Raw genomic sequence first — 20,691 nt, forward strand, 5'->3', positions numbered from 1 at the left:
CCACCAAGTCTGATGACCTAAGTTCAATCCCTGAGCTCCACATGGTAGAAAAGAGAACAGGCTCCCACAGTTGTCCACTGACCATCTCAATGCACAGTGGAAAGCATACCCCACGTGCCCACCATAAAATAAATGTAATACACACATCTCTCAACAGAATGTTCCGTAAGGCTTGAAGAATGACTCAAGTCTATCAAGGCTTTATCCAAAATTCTACTTGTCAAAGTTGGATTTAAATGGTGGTGATATAGTGTAGAACAAATATTACCTGTTAGTACCATGGAAAGATACTATAGCTTTTCTACACTTAATTCTATTATGTGCATAAAAGTCCCTGATAGTTTTAGACTTGTTTTAGAATTATCATTGTAAATGTTTTATATACTATAATCCTATGACCTTCATATGTTTAAATATATATTTATATAAATTTATATTAATATATTACATATATAAGAGTTCATTCACATAAACTCTTGACGTGTATTTTACAAGAATTGGAAAATGCTGAGAGAATAGTTTAGTCTTGTGATTGTTAGTTTTGTTTTTGTGATATGGGGGTCTTTCTATGTAGCCTAGGTTGTCCTTGAACTTAAGAATCCTCCTGCCTCTGCTTTGAGTGCCGGGATTGCAGGTGTGGACCACTATGCTCTGAGCCTATCTTAACTTTTGTAGCACTCAAGTGGCCCTATAGTTCATTACAATTGGTTTTGAAATCCAAATGCATATTGTGTAATACTCAATTTAGGATTGTTTTATGATTTAGAAGCAAAACTGAATGCAGAATATGCACGGTATCCAAATACTTGATCATAAGTGAAGATATTTGTGAAAAAAACCTCAAAGTTCCACCTGTCCCCATCCGGAGTAAATGTTTTAACGTTTAAGGAAATGAAATCTTTTAGAAGGAAATGGGGAAAATCTTAGTGTTGGGTTTGGGGGCAAGAGGAAGCAGGGTATTATTATTAATGGGACAGTGAAGCAATATTTCTAAATGCTAAAAATACTAAAAAATGTGTGATAGTATAGATGTCATGTAGGATAGCTGGAAAGTATGACAAAAAATATAAATAGCAGCTCCAAAGTTTCTTCTCTATGACAGTGCCCAAGTTCTCTTGGCTATAAACCTAGAATGGTGTGACCCAAGATTTTTCTTTTCTTTTTCTTTTCTTTTTTTTTGGAACTCCCACGCCATCTTGAATGAAAGCTGTTTTCCACATCTGCTGGTAAGCAGAGTAGTCCAGATTTCTTCAGGCTTGCCTACTGTTGCCATCTTGCTTTTTTGTTAATAGTCATCCTACCTACATGAAAATGGTAATGATAGCACTTCACTCATTACTGATGCTGACAATCTTCTGATATGCTTGCTGTTCATGTGTATACAGAAATATACATGTACATTTTAGGTAACTAATAATTTGCTCATTTTGCAAGTATGTATGGCACACATACACGTTGAGTGTGTGTGCATACCTGTCAAGGACAGAGGCTTATGCACTGTCTTCCTTCATCACTCTCCACCTTACAGTCTGAGATAGGCAGGAGTTACCACTTAGCTTGGAGCTCATCAACTCAGCCAGAGACTGCTCAATGAATGCCACTCCCCAGTTTGTGCTCCAAGTGTGCTGGCTGGGATATAGATGTGTGCTGCTGCACCCAGTGTTTTCTGTGAGTGCTTGGAGATCTGGACTTGGGTTCTCATGTTGTGTGGCAGCATTCTACAGACTACGGCATCTCTTCAGCCTCTGCCCACTTCTAACTGGGTAGGCTACTGTGTACCTCAATGCATGAATGCTTTTCAATTTAGGTGAAATTCCTCTTTTCATTTCTTGTGCTTTTGTTGTTGTACACAAGAAGTCATAGTCAAATTCAATGTCATGAAAATTTCCATTCCTATGAAGGGAAAAGGCAATGAACCCCCAGCATAAACAGTAAGAGCCACCTGAAGACCGAGGCCAAAGCATGCTCTTCTGAAAGGAAAGGGGACTAACCACAAAGAAATAGGACCTTTATTGCCATTTAAAACCATAAAAATGGCTCAGATGAGTCAGACAAAAATAGCAGGTTTGACCCTGACATACACTGATTTCACCAGATTTGCCTTTTGAAGATTTCTGATAGGCACTGCTCCAACTAATTTGTAAAATTTGGTATATTTTTTTGATAACAGATTTTTGTGAATATTTAAAGACAAATAAATGAGCACCTTATGATAAATTATACAATATATTTAATAACATATGTGAATTGTGGATTTTCTCCTAAAGATCCCTTTCCATCATTATATTAGCAAGCTAGCTTCTCCTGTTGTTCTCAACACCAATATGAGTTGGTGCTTATGAATTTGTTTCCTTTGTCAAACTGCAACCGTGCAAAGAAAGAACACCTCACCAAAACTAAACAGCATGGAACACTTATTGAAGTATTTGTTGTAGCTCTAAAATACTCTTTTGTTTTCCTAATATATGTTTGGAAAGATTAACCCCTTACCCCAGTGTTTCTGAAGGCCTCTTGTATACCCACAATGTGACCATAAAGGGACTGCAAACCTGTACCCCAGCTATTCTACCAGACTTGCTCTATAAAGGGATGGACTTTGCTAGCCACACACTGACTCTGCTGCCCTACAGTAAAGCAGCCGAGACAGTGGTAAAGGATGGATATGGCCACACCCCTTTACAATGCATGGTTGGAGTTTGCCTGGTTTTGTTTTATGCACCAAAATGAAACCTGCTTATAGTTTATATAAATATATAACAGAATAATAATATAGGGTCTAAAAGAAAATTATAAAATCTTTTTAGTTTTTTAGCATAAATACTATGTACTGGGAAGTATTCTGTTCTTTAAATATTATCTACAAAGCTTCACTTTCTCACCCTGAGATATTTGTTAAAAAATAATCTGGAATCCAGTACATGATATAGCTTCATGGGTATGTATTATATAATGAGGAATTGATTTTATTTCTAGCAACTTACTAATCCGGGCTCCCAGATAATGACTCTGGTACTAAGCATGGCTCCAACAGACTACACACTAAAGAGCAATGAGCTCCCCCTGGCAGTGATTGCAGCAATTGAAAGTTATATTTTCATATCTGGTATAGGGATGGAAACGTCCAATATTTTTCTTTGTAGTGAGTAATGTGGTTGGTGAAGATTCAGCAAATTGGTTGTCCGGAGAGCTCTCTGTACAGGCAACTGGATCCAAAATCCGCAGAACCTAAGACAGATGAGAGGTCATGTCAGATGTATGTAGCATGTGCTGTAATGGCCTTGGGTTTCACCAGTTCACAACTACCTACATAGTTCCATAGAGTTTTATGGAGCTATCATAAAAAATAACACCTCAATGAATTTGAATTCATCCTTTCTCCCAAAATGCTTACATTTAGCAATAATGCCTAGTTATAACATTATGTTTTAGTAATTGTAAACTAATACTCTTACAGGTATCTGTACAAGGAAAACAGAAAAATGAAGTTTTATGAATTCTACTTCATATACCAATTTTCAGTTTTAGCCAAAAACCACTCCCTGCCTGTCTCCTCCCTTATCACTCAATTGTCTGTAAGAATCAGACCTCCATTCTTCTGTAGAAATGCTGTTTTTACTTATGGTAAAATAAATGGTCCTTCATTTCTCCCATTTTCAATTATAGATAATATTTTATGCTAACAACTATGTTCACAATACTTTGTTCTCTCATTTCTTCCTCAGTCCTGACTTCTTCTGTTTCCTCTACTGAGACTCAAAGCAGGAGAGGAAGCCTTGGGTTGAAAAACAGTCCAAGTAAGGACAAGAATAACTTTTTTGGTTCCCAGCTCTTATTTCTCATGTTCAAATTCTCAAACTAATCATAGCATTAGCAGCGTTATGTTTTAAAGGCAGCAGGCACTGTGACTGGTCAGCTACTGTGACAGAAGCAGCATGGAAGGGCAGGCTTGGGCTCCCTTTCCTATAGTTGCACTGATTCAAAGGCGCTCCCAGGCTCCCTCCCTGCCTCACACTCTCTGGAGCCTGTCCCTTCTTCTAAGTTAACAGCATATCCAAGATGCCCTAGCTCCTGTTTAGAGAGGCATCATGTAAGAGCTACCGTACTACTTTAGGTCTTCCATTTGCTAACTACACCTTTAAAATTCAGCATTCAGACCTTCTATTTTTTATGGCCCTTAGTTAAATGTTAGATGGCAAGCAAAGACAGAAAGAAATGTTTCTTATAAACTTTGAGGAGATAAGAATGCTTTCCAAATATGCCATATGCTATGATATTATGGGTCTTTAAAGTAAAAAATAAAATGCTAAGGGAATTCAGTGGGAGACTGAGATACAGCAGAAAGCCTTCTAGATTTTAGTCTGAAAATGATAAGGAAGGATTTTAAGCCTTGAGGAGATCCTGCGACCCAGCATGGAGGATGGAACTAGGTGGGCATTAAAGTAGGAGGAGGAAGAGCAGAGACTAAGTTACTGCATTGATCTCTGAAAGGACAGTTCGTGAAGCTGTTAGGCTGGAAGGTCACGAAGCACTCAAGGAGAAGAGGCTGTCAGTCTTGTTACGTGAGGAATGTGGTGAGTAAGAAAGTAGAACAACAAGCAGATCTAGACCAGGCCTGAAACACACCCAATGTTGCACAATGAAGCAGAGAGCAGAGAAGACAAGAAGGTGGAGGTTAGTCACAGAAACCAAAGGAACAGAAGTGTTTCGTTGAAGACAGAAAAGCCAACTACACTCAAAAATACTGCCAGCAACTGAGTACACCATCGTAACTTCCCAACAAAGAAATAGTAGGGAAGAACAAACAAGTTTGAGTAGTTTATTTTTAGTACTGATCCTTTCAGTAAGTAGGTGAGCACATACTATGTGTAACATTATACTAGCTCATGAGGAAATAGAATAAGCTATATTCTCCAGCCTTTAAGTAATTTTGGAGGGAAAAATCATACAATAACAATACAATATAAGAGCTAAGTAAGGGATACTTTTTCCTGGGAGAGAAATGTATATATGATCCAGGTAGGCAACTAGGTCTTGTTTAAGCTGGCTTGTTCTTATGCCCGCTTTTTCTTCTTAGGATTCAAAGTCATATGCTGAACAGGAAGTAGTAATCTAAGAAGTGCCCCAAGAAGAGAAATAGTTAAACTAACAAAAACTTTGGATTCTGGGTAGCTGGGAGGATATGAGGACAGGTACATAGGAATGAAAACTAGCAAAGACAGAGAAAAAGAGAAGCCGGCAGAACAAGCTAATGAGACAGGGGAAGATGCACAGCTCAGAGGGATTAAACGGAATGATGTGACCAATGGGGAAACACTTAGGCAATCACCATGAACAAGTCAGAGCTTAAACCAGCTTGTGAGCACAGGCCACACAGAGCACCAGCTTGTGAGCACAGGCCACACAGAGCACCAGCTTGTGAGCACAGGCCACACAGAGCACCAGCTTGTGAGCACAGGCCACACAGAGTACTAGCTCACATTTTAATAGCAGGGGGGTTCTAGTTAACAGGATTATGAATTATGGGAGTTGGGTACTGAGGTTTTAATGGAGGTAAGCCTGGCATGTGACAGGTCACCTACGCAGGCCTTGAATTCACTGAAGATGATAAGTACTTGGTCTATCTGACTCTGAAGTACTCTGGGTCTGTCCCATCTATATGTGGGAATTAAATAATCTTAGATCACTTCTGATGTGACCTATAATTTACTAAGACAAATTTCTACAGAGTTAATGATCTGTTAGCTAACTTTTAAAACTATTATTCTCCTTAGAAGAGAATAGTGACATTTGGAAATTTAAGAGTCAGAGGAGGAATTTTCTCTAAGACCATGAGCTTATTAACATGGAAAACAAATTTAAGATCTACATTTCAAGCTGGGTGTGGTGGCGCACGCCTTTAATCCCAGCACTCGGGAGGCAGAGGCAGGCGGATTTCTGAGTTCGAGGCCAGCCTGGTCTACAAAGTGAGTTCTGGGACAGCCAGGGCTACACAGAGAAACTCTGTCTCAAAAAACCAAAAAAAAAAAAAAGAATCTACATTTCAAAACTCCTAATGCCAAGCATAACACACAGTTTTCAGTAAGGGGTGAATAAAATCTTGCAGCTCAGAAAACACATTCCACATGCATGGAAGAGAAGAATGTTACCTTTTCAGCCATTTTCTCAGCTGGGGTACTGCAGAATTCGACTGTTGCTGGAATCTTCTTTTGATGGCTAATGCCAACATTCCCCAACAGATGGGCATGTATTGCTTGTGCCAGTCCATGGTTCGTGAGTGCTAAGTCTGCCGTGCTATGGGGCTGTGTGTTAGGGGAGTATGTCTGCTCTCTCCCCCACTGTAAGGAGACCAAGAGTTCTTCCAAAAATCTGCACAGAACACACATGAACAGTGAACACTGATAAAAAGACAAAATGTAAGAGCCAGTAAGAGAGAATAAGTGAGCAGCATATTCCAGAAGTCATCTACCATCTTTGCTCAGATTTCAAGTTTCAGGACATCTGGTCACATAGATTATAGGGCAGAAGACACTTGCTAATCTACTAGGTTGTTACCTGAAAACCATGAATCAAGCAGTACAGTTTAGTGTAAACACATTTTGATATAGAAATTACAGATATTAGTGTATTTCAGAGTTTTAGTATTTGTTGATGTCTGGATGCTACATCAATCTCCAGTATCTGTAGTTACCTCTGCTTGGTCATACTGTATAAATGATGTTCTGTATTGCTCTGCTTGGTCATACTGTATAAATGATGTTCTGTATTGTTGGATTTGATTCGCTAACATTCCATTAAGGATTTTTATATTTATGTTCATTAAAGACTGAACGTTTATGTTATGTCTCTAGTTTGTTATCATAATGCTTGCCCCTCTCCTTCGATGCTCTAGAAGGATTTGTGTACATTTGTGTTTCTCTCTTCCTTAGATGCTTATCAGCATTCAGTGGATCCATCAGGGCTAGAATTTCCTTCTCATGTTGGTTTTTAACTACAAGTTCAATTGCTTTAATAAGTTAGGGCTAGTTAACTTATATATTTTAGTTTTTAGGATCTATTTTATTTTAAAATTATTTATGTGTGTATGGGTGTGTTAAGTGAGTGTAGGTGCCCACAGAGGACAGAAGAGGGTATGAGATCTCCTGGAGCTGAAGCCGCAAGTGGTGATAAGCTGCCTAGCCTGGTGCTGACTCAGATGCTCTGCAAGTGCAGTACACACAGTTAACTGCTGCACCAGCTCTGCAGCCCTCCTATGCTTGTTCTTAAGTAACCGGAGCAATGTCTTTTTTTTTTTTTTTCGGGGCAATGTTTTTTTTTTTTTTTTTTTTTTTTTTTTGGTTTTTTGAGACAGGGTTTGTCTGTGTGTAGCCCTGGCTGTCCTAGAACTCACTTTGTAGACCAGGCTGGCCTCGAACTCAGAAATCCACCTGCCTCTGCCCCCCAAGTGCTGGGTGGGATTAAAGGCGTGCGCCACCACTGCCAGGCTAGCAGTGTCTTTACAGAGCTTATCTGAATCACTGACTTGATTGGCTAGCAGTATGAGTAACATCCCTGACGGCTGTTGCTAAGTCTACTGAATCTCTTGAGTGCGGGCTTTCATTCCTAATACTTAACAGGTGCCATCTCTCTTTAGGTTACTAGATAGGCATTTCTTTCTTTTTTTCTTATTTATCCAATCTTTTCTTATATATACATACCAACCACAGCCTCTCCTCCTCCCTCTCTACCCAGTTTCCCACCAGCACCACCTCCTCTCTCCCCCAGATCTACTGCTCTTCTGTTTCCTTTCAGAAAACTCCGGACCTCCCAGTGCTATCATCAACCAGACACAGTATAACGAGATGCAGTGAGACTAGGTACAAACCCTCCTATCATGGCTGGATGTGGTAACTCAGGAGGAGGAAAAGGGTCCCCGAGCAGGCCAAAGAGTCAGAGACCTCCACATCCACTGTTAGGAGTTCCACAAAAATCCCACGCTAAACAACCACAGCATGTATGCTGAGGACTTAGCACAGACCCATGCAGGCTCTGTACCTGTCACTTCAAGCTAGACATTTCTTCAGTTTGTCTTTTTAAAAAACTATCATCAAAAAATTGTTTTAGCTGTCTATCATCATTAGTATTCTTTCTCAGTTCTGTTTAGTTTGGGTTGAATTTGCTTTTTTTGTATTCTTGAAATAGTAACTTAAATTACTAATGAGACTTTTCTCATGTCCCAAATAAACTTCCCTTTTTATCTCCTTAATGATATGATCTTACTGCACTGCCAGACTGGCCTGGAATTGAGGTACTTCAGCCTCAGCCTCCCAAGTCTTGACTTACAGGTCTGCATCATTATGGCCAGCCCTAAACAAGCATTTCCCTTGAAGCACTGCCTTAATTGCTTCTAAAAAAAATTCCGTACTTTGACATATTATGGCTCAGACACTTGGCTTCTACCAAAACTACACAAACCACCTTAACCACACTCAGGAACTGCTTTGAAATGCAGAAATGCCCCCACTTACAGATGTAATAATTCTTTTCCCCACTAGCAATGTAAGATGTAACACCACCATCCTTTCTTTTTAGGGTTTCTTCCTCTCAGGGCATCTATTTTAAAGTGAGACTTAAGTATACAGTAGTCGGCATGTTAACAAACGTGGCCACACTCAAACACTCAAATAAAACCTTTCACAATAGCAAACCCAGCAGGAGACAAGAGAGGAGTCTGGAATGAGAACAAGTCTTACTTTTGGGTAGAGATCATTTCCTGACGAAACTGCTCTCGTTCACTCAGGAGATCCTGGAGAGCGCTCTGGGCATCTCGGTTCTGACGCTGTAAAACTACTCTGAAGTTTGTTAACTCATCTGCCATTACCCTGAAAAAGATCAAAACGCACATCCAGTTCTCCCGCGGTGACAGCACACACAGGTCAATCTACTGCTTCTTCGTGATTGTTAGTTTCAAAGGCTGACAACAGGACCTAACACACCCAGACTGCTTGGCAATTCCAGCATTTTAAATGAGAACATTTTAACATGCAGAGCTTATGAAATATTTTTAAATGACAGAAAAATACTTTTTATATAGTGACTTGAACTTACACCAATGCTACTCTAAATGTATCAGTTTACAACTCCCAAGTAGACGGTTCTAACTTTAAGAAACAGAAAGGGAAAGAAAAATAAATGATTTTTCTCACTACTCAATTGTACTTTCCTCTGAGCAAAATACTGAAAAGTTTTAAAACAAATAGCCTTTCCCCTGCCAAGCAGGCTCATTTTCCCTGTATATAGACAAGTTTCTTATTTTTCCAAAAAATAAATTTAATGTATTTCAACATAAATGTGTGAAAAATAAATACATGGGATGTGTTGAGACATTTATTACAAACTTTTCTACACCCTGCTTTTTGTTTTCTCCAGAAGATACCTTCTCAGTATCTGATGAGGCAAAGTTTAAGGCATGTGAAAGGCTGAGTGGAGAGAGGATGCACAGCAGAGCTTCCCAGGACCAGCCTGCGGGTCCTGAGGCCTGGACTCCAGAGCCTTGTGGGTTTTCACATGTGTTAAGGTCTGTCTCATCAGATATGTGTAAAACGACAGCTTTCTGTTTCTATGTGGGAGGAGGCTGAAAAGCTCTTCATCCAGATAAAGGAGCAAAAAGGACAGTGCACACTGCGTGGAGAAGACTGTCCCAGGAAGTGGGGATGAGCGGTGGCTCTCTCCAGCAGGAGGGAGACGGGGAGAGGAAGGAGGAAAAGGGGGAGGGTCTACATATGTCTTTTCTGACCATAATGTTTCTATATTTTACTTTACTTTATCGCTGTGTTTTGTTTACTGCAGTAAGAGTGATTCTAGAATAAAGGAGGACCATGCATCACCTCTCCAGGAGACTGTACGCCCCTCCCCCCCCCCCCCCCGGGGCTGCCACATATCACCAAGATAAGAAGCACTCTGACGATCTTAAGTGAGAAATTTTCACTATTACTATGTGTTATGCATCAGAATGGTGACAGACAGACAAACAACAGGGAAGGACATACATCTGTAACAGAAGAATACCTGCTTGCAAGGAATTTACTTCTCCAGACATCGCACTGTATTGACATCCGTTCCAGTTGTTCAGAAAGCTGGGCTGTGTTCCGACCTAGTGCTTCATTTTCTAAGATGAGCTGGTTCTTCTCCCGGGCTAGACGTTCAAAGTGATACTGCGGGTCATCCCCAACAGAAGCCACGAGTAACTTCTTTAACTCACGATTTATCTAGGATGGAAAAAGACAACCAAGCTCAAGAAAAGTCACTGATTTGAATGTAGCCAAATTTATGACAGAGAATCTATTTCTGTGTCCTTTGGGTCCTATTCCAATGTGTTAGTTTTCGTCTTATATTTTATTATTATTCCTTAGAAGCCTGTTTGTTTCCTAATGAGAAGACAGAAAAGGGGTGGATAGAGATGAGAAAGGGAGGGGAGGAGGAACTGGGAGGAGCAGAGGGAGAGGAAACTCTAATCAGGATATATTGTGTAAAACAGAAATCTATTTTCAATAAAAAAAAAATTAAGAAAAAAATAACATAACTAAGACAAAATGAACTTATATGGGCAGTTATGTACTTATATCTGGACAATGTAATTATAAGTGTTACCATTTTTTAAAAAGATTTATTTATTTATTTTATGTATATGAGTCACTGAAGCTGTAGAGATGGTTGTGAGCCATCATGTGGTTGCTGGGAATTGAACTCAGGACCTTTGCTCACTCAGGACCTCTGCTTGCTCTGGGCCCACTTGCTCCAGCCCAAAGATTTATTTATTATTATACGTAAGTACACTGTAGCTGTCTTCAGACATACCATAAGAGGGCATCAGATCTCATTACAGATGGTTATGAGCCACCACCTGGTTGTTGGGATTTGAACTCAGGACCTTCAGAAGAGCAGTCAGCACTCTTAACTGCTGAACCATCTCTCCAGCCCAGGTGTTATCATTTTTATTCTTTCTGAATTTTCCTTTTAATCATTTAAAAATGGTGTGTGTGTTCCCACATGTGTGGAGGCCAGAGGAGGATACTAGTGTCCCTATATCTGACTTACTTCCTTGAGATAGGGTCTGTCAATGAAACAATCATAGCTAGGCTAGAGGCTAGCAAGGACCAGAAATCCTGTCTAGGACCCCACCCCAACAGCCTAGAACTGACAGAAAAGGTGTGCCTGGCTATGCCAGGTTTTTTACATGGGTGTTGGGGATTTGAACTCAGGTCTCCATGCTTGACAGTCAGCATTCTTACCCACTAAACCATTTCCCTAGTGTCTTCTTTCTGAATCTTCTAAAATGTTTACAAATAAATATATACTATTTTGCGCTTAGAAATTAATTAAGTATATTAAAATATATTAAATTCATTAAGTTTTTTGGATAAGAACCACTAATCATTATGTCACACATACAATCTTCTTGCAAAGAGATGTAGTTTTGGGCTTCAGAGATGGCTCAGTGGGTGAGAGCTCACTATGAAGGCCTCACAACCTGATCTAAGTGTAACCCTTGAGCCCAAGTGGGTTCCATGTAAGGTCTTCTGACCTCCACACCTGTGAAGTGGAATGCATCCCCTCTGTTAGGAAAAGTATGGGCTCAGGACCCCAAGACCAGCTTTCAGCACAAAGGAGACATATTTGCCCCAGAAGGACAGAGGGCAGGAAATAAGAGACAAAGACAGGGGTTAGAGGATGAAGGAGAAGGGGAAGGGAACAAGGAAGAGGGAGGAGAGTATTTGTCTTGGAGGGGGACAAAGAAATGACTCTGGGTAGAGAGGAGACACACGTGGCACATAGGAAAATGGTGGTTTATAAAGGCACATGGGGAAACCCCATGTTAGCATAAGGTATTTAATTTTGATTGGGTATATTAGTTAGGTAAGCCAAAGGGGGCATTTGATAGCTGGACCTCGGCAGTCAGCCTCAGGAGGAGGACACGGACAAATGTGGGAATGGACTTTGGTGGCTAGCTTTAGAAATGTAATCTAACAGGGTTTAGCAAGGCAGAGGTAATGCAGAAGGGCAAAGCCTGCCAGGACCATGCTTGCCAATGCTCAAGCTGGCCAGAGTCCCTTCCCCTTCCATATACAGCACACATTAACACCAACACACGCACCAGTAATAACAATCAACAACAGCAACAATGCTAATGAAGCAAAGGCTAGACAGGAATAAGGGAAGGTTAAAGCAATTTTATTAAGCTGCAGAGATTAAAGTAGTACATCTGAACACTATAGAGTCTTATTAATTTTTGGGGGGGGGTTGTTTTGTTTTTTTCGAGACAGGGTTTCTCTGTTTGGCCCTGGCTGTCCTGGAACTCACTCTATAGACCGGGCTGGCCTTGAACTCAGAAATCTGCCTGCCTCTGCCTCCCGAATGCTGGGATTAAAGGTCTTATTAATTTCTAATGAAGGCCCAGTAATTTTTTTTTATCCCCCTCTCCCCCCGTCAGGAATGAATTCTAAAAACAAGGACTGCTAGCTTGTCAATGGCAAAGACTGACCTGGTCAGTTTATAAATGTAACCTACTTTTATAACTTAGAGGCAGGTCTTGTCTAAAGCTTCCTCGCACCTCCACTCCCAGCACGTTTAGAGTATGCTTGCCCAACATAAACTCTTTCTAGAGGCCCTATGGCAGAATGAGAAGTTAAAGAGGAAGTATTTAGAGAAATGACAACATATGACAAACGACATTTGTGAGAAAATGCAGTTTGCTAGCATGGGATTAAAAGGCCCAGAGGTAAAGACTAGAATTCACTGAAGCTAGGCACTTGCTTACCTCTGTCTGTACTCGGAGCTGATTGGAAAGGCCTTCTTTGTCCTGAAGTAGCCTCCTTTCAGAATTCTTGAGCTTTTCCAAAACCTTCTTTACCTCTGAGAGCTCCTTCCTTGGGTCTGTGACCACTTCTGCCTGACTGTGGAGTTCTTCTCTGTGATGTCCTAGGGACTTAACCTTTGTGTTCTTGGTGGGGATGTCGTGAGTGATAGCAGCTTTGGGAACAAATATTCTGACAGCTTCAACTTCCACTGTTCTTTCATTAAGAATCTTCCCCAGCTGAAGAACACCCGGGCTGTCTGAGGAGACTTTCTTCCGTGGACTTGGAAGGACATGTTGATTTATGGGTTGGACTCCGTGGGTGACTTCAACAGACTTAGGGGGCTCCTCCGTTTCCATTCCATCTCCTGCTCCTCGGATTGGGGTCGAAGTAAGGATGCCTAGCAAGATGTTAAACAGAGGACAATTTGACAAAAGAAATGATTAAAAAAAAAACCCAAACAACCCACCAAGACTACTTGTCCTGTAGCAGTTTCCTCCCAGACTGAAACACTACCTCCTGCAGGGAAGTTCCTTAAGCCAGAAGTAAACTCAAAACAGCTCCAGGAAGTCCCAGAAAATGACAAGATTCACTAGGCCCCTCCATCCCTGTAGTAAACAATAAAGGCCTACAGTTGGTCTCAGGAGCCTCGCTGCAAAGATCTGCGGAGATCAGAGCAGCTGCCTGGAAGAAACAGAAACCAGCTAGGCTGCCTGGAAGAGGCTTAACAACTCTGGCACCTGGTAAAAACACAGTCCAAAGAAAGTTTACTTAATATCATAAAATATAATTCTTACTTTCTGTTATGATAGCGTTAAAATGACGTCACTGGAATATAAGACATTTTCATTTCATAGATTAAAAATAAAGGTGTGTGTGTGTAGACAGGGCCTTCAGGGCCTTCCTATGTAATTTAAGCTGGCCACAAAGCTGACATGCAGTCCCAGACAACCTCAGTCTGGATTCTTCCTGCCTCTGCCCCTTCACACAGCACTATGGTTGACTAGTTTTCATATGAGTTTTCATGTGAGTTTAGGTTTGTTTAATTTTACCTAATCTGTTTTTCTGTTAATTGTCTATTTCTGGTATTTAAAAGTACAGAATTGTGCATTAACTATAAGTTAACAAAAACAAAAATAAAGTCATCCCTAAAGTAACTTCATTCCAGCCCACTGAGCTTGGCAAATAAGATTCCGGTTAGATACTTGGTTATGGTTCAAGTCAAAATGGATTCCTAGGCAAGTCATAACATAGTTGATCTAGAAGTTTAAATAAAGCTTTCATAAAGAAAAAAATCAAATAAAGGAACTCCAAATCATAGAAATTTGAGGACAAATCACAAAGTCTGTTGAAAAGCAAAGAAACAATGTGTATTTGACAGATATTTCTTTTCAAACAAAACAAAATTTCAGTCAAGATAGTCAACCAACCTTCAAGTCCAATTTCCCCTTAAGTTTATTTAAACTGTTCTAGTTGCTAAGAACTCATGGCTACCAGGAATAACTCACCAGCTCTTGCTAACGTGCGGGCGAGCAGGCAGAGCTAGGGCTTTGCATTTTCTTACCTTTCATCATTTCTTTTTTCCCTGTGACACACACAGAAACCTTTATTACATATGTACTAGGCAATTCAGGGCACATTCATGAATAATTACATCCTTCCAGTGAGAAGACAAAAACCTCTAGCACCAGCTCTGTAATTATGAATAATGCTGAGCAAAGCCAAGCACCCATCCGTGCTCTCCATCCTCTGAGGGAGTCACCTGCATCCCTGGAGCACTCTCTTCCCACCTGGGATCAGGCACTAATCAGTTAAAACACATGGAAGGGCTGTGGCTTCTCCATCCTGGCTTTCCCTTGGACTGATGAAATGTGAAGAACCAGCAAGGTCACTCGTCTACTTTCTGAGTTTTGGTAAAAGGCCTGGGGTGAAATATTGTAGGCTTTTGGAATGATGAAGTAAAACTGAAGAAAGTTTCTAGGCACCCACATGAGAAAACAAAACCATTTTTTTCTTTTAATGGCAAAAACATTTTTGGTTAAGTAAGTAATAAGAAAAACAGAACCTACTTTATTCAGGATAACACCTGATTTACATGGATTCAGCCAAGGTTTATAATCATCAAATTGGCTGCAAACTTTTTCAAGCAGTCTGAGGGTCACAATTTACCAATCTTTTGCTTTAGATTCCAGAAAGCAAAGAGCATGATTAGAGGTCATCACTGAGACAAACACTGCCTTTACTAAGGGCAGTGTAAAAGTAGGAGCAGAAGTGTTTCTACGTCACATGACTGGGCACAGGCAGAACATCAAACTCATGAGCCAAGATAATACTAAGTTTCCACCGCCGGTTGTGGAACAACCCTAGTCCCGTCATGGGCTCCCCATCCCATGCCTGGGAGCTGGGAGACACTGGAAGTGCTATAGCATTTCAGAATAGTTCTAGGCTGGACTATCGGAAGCTCCTTTAGTCACAGATACTTTTACCAGCTCATTTTACCTGCTAATGAAATGTGCACAGCATAAAGAAGAAAAGCAAATGTTTAATTAATGAGTTTATTACTCTATGAACACATACCTAAACTTCATTTAAACCTTTAGGGAAAAAAAAATTAAAACATCTTGGCTTTTCCTTCTACATTAAAACAGTAATTCATAGCTCCTTTATATTATAGTCTGACAGACCTTCTGGAACATATGCAAATTAAACAATAAACTGCTAAACTGAGGATGTCTCTTGGTAAATCTTGGGACAATACTCTTTCTGCAAGCATGGGGGCAGGCAGTGGGATTGAAGCTGGGTCCTGGCAAGCAGTCTAGCCAAAGCTTTATCACAGCCCTCATTTTACAGTTTTGAGACAGCATCTGCCTAGGTTGCCCACGCTAGCCTTGAACTGACTCTGGACCCAAACAGGGTATGAATTTGTGATCCTCCTGTCTCAGCCTCCCAAGTAGCTGGAATCACAAGCCTGTGCCACAAGGCCCAGCTTTAGTGTTTTCAATGTCACCATTATCACCTAGTAAAGTTTAGCTATTACATTAGAAAAGTATGCTACCGACAATCACATTAACCTTTATAAAGGTGATCCCCAGCCCTTTCCTCCAGTCCAGTGGTTCCCAACCTTCCGAAGGCTGAGATCCTTTAATACAGTTCCCCGTGTTGTGGTGACCCCAACAGCACACTTCGTTGCTACTTCAGAGCTGTAATTATGCTACTGTTATGTATATATGTAATGCAAATATCTGATACGTGGGGGTCATGACCCACATATTGAGAACCTCTGCTCTCTAGGCTCTGGATAAACAGTTGCTTGATCAAATGTGTGTGCACACTTATGCATGAAGCACAGCTTCTGGTGTTTCACAGTATACACTGGTTTCCTAACAGTGCTAAGAAATGCCTGCATAACCAATCCAACCCAGCATTTCCAAATTCATTTGCTTATAGAATCATTTCCACCCATTTCCACCTGATCCTTATTATTTAAATGTCCCAGACCTTACTATCTGTTTGCTAAATTAACTGTCATTGATGTATTTTTAATGTACAAGCCTACAACTTTAATATTTAGTTAAATTGTTTATTTTAGGTTTGCGATGAGCCCTATAGGTAATGGTCCACCCCTCCTATGATGGCAGTGCTATTCACATGCTTGAGAGAAAGTTCTGTTGTTATACTGACAATCACATTGCTCTCCCGAGACAGTTAAAGGATGCAGACAAGTGACATCAAATATAGGTGTAGTTTTCATTGATCCATGTAGCACAAACATCTTTTTTCACTAACAACAGTTACAGTGTAGTAAAAATAAAACGAACAGTTGTATTACCTGCCTTACTAGATAATCAAGGGGGAGCTCTCTGCGTTCAAGGCCAGTGAGTTCTAGGGCAGCCAAGGCAACCCAGAGAAACCCTGTCTCAAATAACGCCCTCCCACTCCAAAATAAACCCAAAACAAACCCCTCCCCCCCAAACCAAAAAAAAAAAAGCAACCAATCAACCAATCAACCAAAAAACCAAATCAATTATTATCAAAACAGAAACACTTACCTTTGTTTTCCGAACTTTTAAGGGTATTCATTTTTTCCATAATCAATGAAAATACAATCCAAGACTTTCACCGAAGACCTAGAGATGTATATATATATACGAAAGAATTAAAGCAATAACAATATATTCAGAGAATGCATCTACTTTAAAAGTTAGGTTTTAATTGTTTCTGTCTTTAGTACCCACGTTCTTCATTATTTCCTTTTGACGGGCAGTAATGTATACTTGTTAAATAATGAAAAACCAGGCATAGGTTTAAGTGGTCTCTGGAGTCGACTGTAGAATAGGTAACCACACGTCCTAAAAGCTGACTGTTCTCAGATGTATACGATTCAGTACCCGGTCTAACTTCCTGAACATCACAAATCCTTGCCCTGGGAATGCATCCTGAAACTCTATCCAATGGCAAACAGAGACTTTAAAGTCAGAAACTTCGCTGGGACCATGCAATGCCGAAGAGCAAGTGTCCTTGTCTAAGAAACACCGGGTGAAGGTGTGGGGAGGCATGGGTGCCGACTTTAAAAGGAGAGGAGGTGGAAGCATTAAGCCTGTCAGCCTCATTCCCCAGGAGTACGAGCCCAAGTTTGTCCCTGTCAGGAGGAGCCTCTTCCCAGAACAACCTTTAAATATCAAACCAATGGCCGCCGAGCTCCAGCCCAGCCCACCCTCTTCCCACCGCGTCCGGCACACGGGCGGGCTGCAGGACTTACCTGTGATATCCTTACTTCAATGTCCACTGCTCAGGCTCTTCACTCGCTCAGCAGCCGGCTGACTTGTAAACTCCCCTGGCACTCGGAAGCCAACCCGCCCAAGCCTCCCTGACACGCAGCGCCTCGCTCACTCTAATCACTTCCTAGTACACAGGGTTTCATTTCCGGAATGCTCTTCGGAAGGACAAGGACCAACCGACACTTCGTGCTGTGTGTAAAATGAAGAAAGACAGGGTCTACTATGTATCGGCTCGGAAAGCGAAAACTGGAAGATACCTACTTTTTAAAAAAAAAGTACCAATAGATAATGCAAACCATATAGACGCTTAAACTTCCGGGTCACTACCAGCCAGACGGAAGTGAACGCGTTGGAACTGAGAAGGTGGCGTCGCGTTGCCCCAGGCAATGAGGCAAAGGGTGGATCTTTAAGTGAATGGGCGGGGCCTAATTACTCCCAGCCAATGGAGACGAAGCAGCTTCGAGGCGGCGTCTTCGAAGCAGTGGCTGGAGGAAGGCGGGGCTTGCGTTGCCAGAGTAACCGGATCATTGGTGGTGGTGTAGTCTTCCTGTGTACAGAAATCTATTTCCTGTGCTGAGATCCATTTACTATGGTGAGTGTTATCGGGAGGCCTTACGAAAGGCTCCGAGACCCTGGTTACGGAACATCCAAGTCTTTGGGTGATTGGGCACCCCGCCTTTCATCACCTCCTTACCTCTCTAGAAGCAGTTCCTTCTGCCTCTGCTCACCCCTTTTCTTGCAGCACCCTAATTTCCATTTTAGCGCTACTAAGACCTCCAGCTTGAGGAATGTAACAGAAAGTAAATGGGGGTGATTTGGAATCTAAGAAAACCCGATTATTATTAGACATTATTTCGAATAAACAGTTTATAAGCTTGCATTGTTTATCTTTTTCATTTTTCAAGCTTGCAGACCCTTATCGACGTGGTGCTGTCTCAACACTAACTTGGATCTGAATCTCCCTGAGTGCTGGAGTCAGTTCTCTCAAGCGGTGGAGTTCTGCCTTGCATCTCCTACCAGGACCGCTTAGTAATAGCTGTCTGCTGGCTCAGCGTCTAGTTCATTTCATACTTAACAGATCACTGTGTTTTAGCAGGTATGTTTTCCAGGATTACTCGGAGAGCTTCTAGCATTCACCAACACCACCATAAATTATGACTGAATAGGACTGGGGCTTGATACTTTGCGTTTTAATAAGCCTTTAGATGGTTTTAATGCACCCATTGCTCTAGTGCACAGAGTTCTAGTTAACTCATCTTTAGTCATCTCTGCACTTGTGCGTGGTGGACGGGACAGAGCAAAATGTTGCCTTCAGGTGGATGTAGCTGTGACTTAGCAAGAGGCATCTGCACAATGAGGCTTTCTCATTGACTGACGTTCAGCAGCCCTTTTTGTTAACCAATCTGGTCCTTTGGGACCAAAGAGACCTTTTCAAACCTTTACTTCACAGAGCCTATCTCTCTCCTCCCTCTTTTCTCCTTTCTAGGCACTTGACAGAATCTAAGAGGCAATGTATTCAGTATTGGATTCCAAATAATCAATGATTTTACCCATTCTGTAGCCTTGTATTTCTACTTTAATGAAGGAAGTGTGTAAGTGACCATTCATCTGTTTTGCTCTTGATTTCTCTTGCTCCCATCTATTGTAACCATTTGTGGCATGAAGTTAGTTAGCATTTGATCTGGTGTGTGTGTGTGTGTGTGTGTGTGTGTGTGTGTGTGTGTTGTATGCTGATTTGTTTTGTTTTGTTTTGTTTTGTTTTTCGAGAAAGGGTTTCTGTGTATATAGCCCTGGCTGTCCTGGAACTCACTTTGTAGACCAGGCTGGCCTCGAACTCAGAAATCCGCCTGCCTCTGCCTCCCGAGGGCTGGGATTAAAGGCGTGCGCCACCACACCCGGCTAAGCTGATTATTATATAAGTACTTTTCTTACTGTGACTCATGATTCATCAAAATCAAAACTTGGTCCTAGAGCATGAAGAGTGGAATTCTCCGGGCATGAAGGCTTACCTTAGAGACAGTGCTCTTACTGTTTGGTAGAAAAACTGGGGCTGGGGTGGGGTGGGGAGGCCTAAAAACAGTTAATTAAAAATCTCAGGGTTCCCCCTCCCCTCCCCGTACATCTAGATTTTTTTGTTTTTCTCATTTGCTGTCAATCCTTTCTGAGAAGCAGCAAAATGTTTTGAAAGGAGGGGAAGCTAAATGTCCTTCCCTCTGTGTGCAGTCTGGGCACAGGCAAATACATGTATGTGGCAAAGGCTGATAGGGTGATAGTGTCTGTGGAGGATGGAGGTTGTTCATTCTCCTGGTGTGTCTTTCTCATCACTGACTTAAGTATATAACTAGCATCGGGGGTGGCTTGGTTGGTGAAGCACTTGTCTTGCAAGCGTGAGGACCTATATTCAGTCCCCCAAATGCACTCGAAAAAAAAGCTAGACATGGTGGCATGTGCCTGTAATCCCAGCACTGGAGAAACAGAGACAGGCGGATCACTGGTTAGCCAGCCTATCCTATTTAGTACGTTCCAGGCCTGTCTCAAAAACCAAACAAGCAATAACAAAAGGACCCGTATGATACAAGGAGAAAACTAACTCCCCTAAGTTGTCCTTCTGATACATGCATTCACTGTACATAAATGTAAAATTAATGAGGAATGACACCCAAGGATATCCTCTATCCTCTACATGCATATGCATACATGTTTTTGTGTGCCCCAACACACATGTATATACACACAATGAGTTCCAGGCAAGCCAGAGTTATGTAGTGAGACCCTGTCTACACACCTACATACACACACACACACACACATACACACGAGAGAGAGAGAGAGAGAGAGAGAGAGAGAGAGAATAAAGTAGTTTGACATGCAGTCAAGGTCATCACAAGATGTGGTTTTCAAACTGATTTTAGTAATAGAAAAGATCTCAGGTGGCTCTGGATTCCTCGAGGCAAGGTGAGTGCAGAGGTATATTAGAGATTTTGGAGAGAGGACTGGAGAAGGTGGGCACAAACCCAAGATACTGGAGTATATGGCGCTTGGCAAGAATTTTAGATTTTATTTTTTGATGTATTAGCATATGT

The 20,691-nt window shown here is 41.3% G+C and overlaps 2 protein-coding genes across 8 annotated transcripts in view; one reads left to right on the plus strand and one right to left on the minus strand.

Annotated features, from left to right (window-relative positions):
* Positions 1-1,987: 1,987 nt before the first annotated feature.
* Positions 1,988-17,964, minus strand: Blzf1 (basic leucine zipper nuclear factor 1). The gene is made up of 8 exons (XM_021161665.2): positions 17,905-17,964; positions 17,590-17,797; positions 16,880-16,957; positions 12,794-13,230; positions 10,045-10,244; positions 8,730-8,858; positions 6,147-6,366; positions 1,988-3,225 (listed from the first exon to the last, which is right to left on the minus strand). The coding sequence occupies exons 3-8, from the start codon at positions 16,917-16,919 to the stop codon at positions 3,040-3,042; spliced, it is 1,212 nt and encodes a 403-aa protein (XP_021017324.1). The 5' UTR covers positions 16,920-16,957; positions 17,590-17,797; positions 17,905-17,964; the 3' UTR covers positions 1,988-3,039.
* A 105-nt stretch (positions 17,965-18,069) lies between these two features.
* Nme7 (NME/NM23 family member 7) overlaps positions 18,070-20,691 on the plus strand; it is a 123,381-nt gene continuing 120,759 nt past the window's right edge. For 3 of the 7 annotated variants that reach the window (XM_021157201.2, XM_021157206.2, XM_021157214.2), the window contains exons 1-2: positions 18,070-18,200; positions 18,514-18,704. Coding sequence is in view for 2 of the 7 variants with exons in the window: in XM_029483004.1 (XP_029338864.1) it covers positions 19,188-19,200 (13 nt within the window). In the remaining 5 variants the exon portion in view is untranslated. Of the gene's footprint in view, positions 18,201-18,513; positions 18,705-19,094; positions 19,201-20,691 lie in introns of all 7 variants that reach the window. The other 4 variants (XM_029483004.1, XM_029483015.1, XM_029483091.1 and 1 more) reach the window with 3 other exon arrangements.

Source organism: Mus caroli, chromosome 1 (assembly GCF_900094665.2).
Source record: "Mus caroli chromosome 1, CAROLI_EIJ_v1.1, whole genome shotgun sequence".
In the NCBI taxonomy this organism is placed as follows: domain Eukaryota; kingdom Metazoa; phylum Chordata; class Mammalia; order Rodentia; family Muridae; genus Mus; species Mus caroli.

Coding starts and splice junctions, on each gene's coding strand:
- Blzf1 (XM_021161665.2), bottom strand. CDS start 16,919: ATGGAAAAAATGAATACCCTTAAAAGTTCGGAAAACAAAG. Junction 6,367..8,729: donor GAAATGATCTCTACCCAAAA/GTAAGACTTGTT, acceptor TGTTCTGTGCAG/ATTTTTGGAAGAACTCTTGG. Junction 3,226..6,146: donor CTGAGAAAATGGCTGAAAAG/GTAACATTCTTC, acceptor CATCTGTCTTAG/GTTCTGCGGATTTTGGATCC.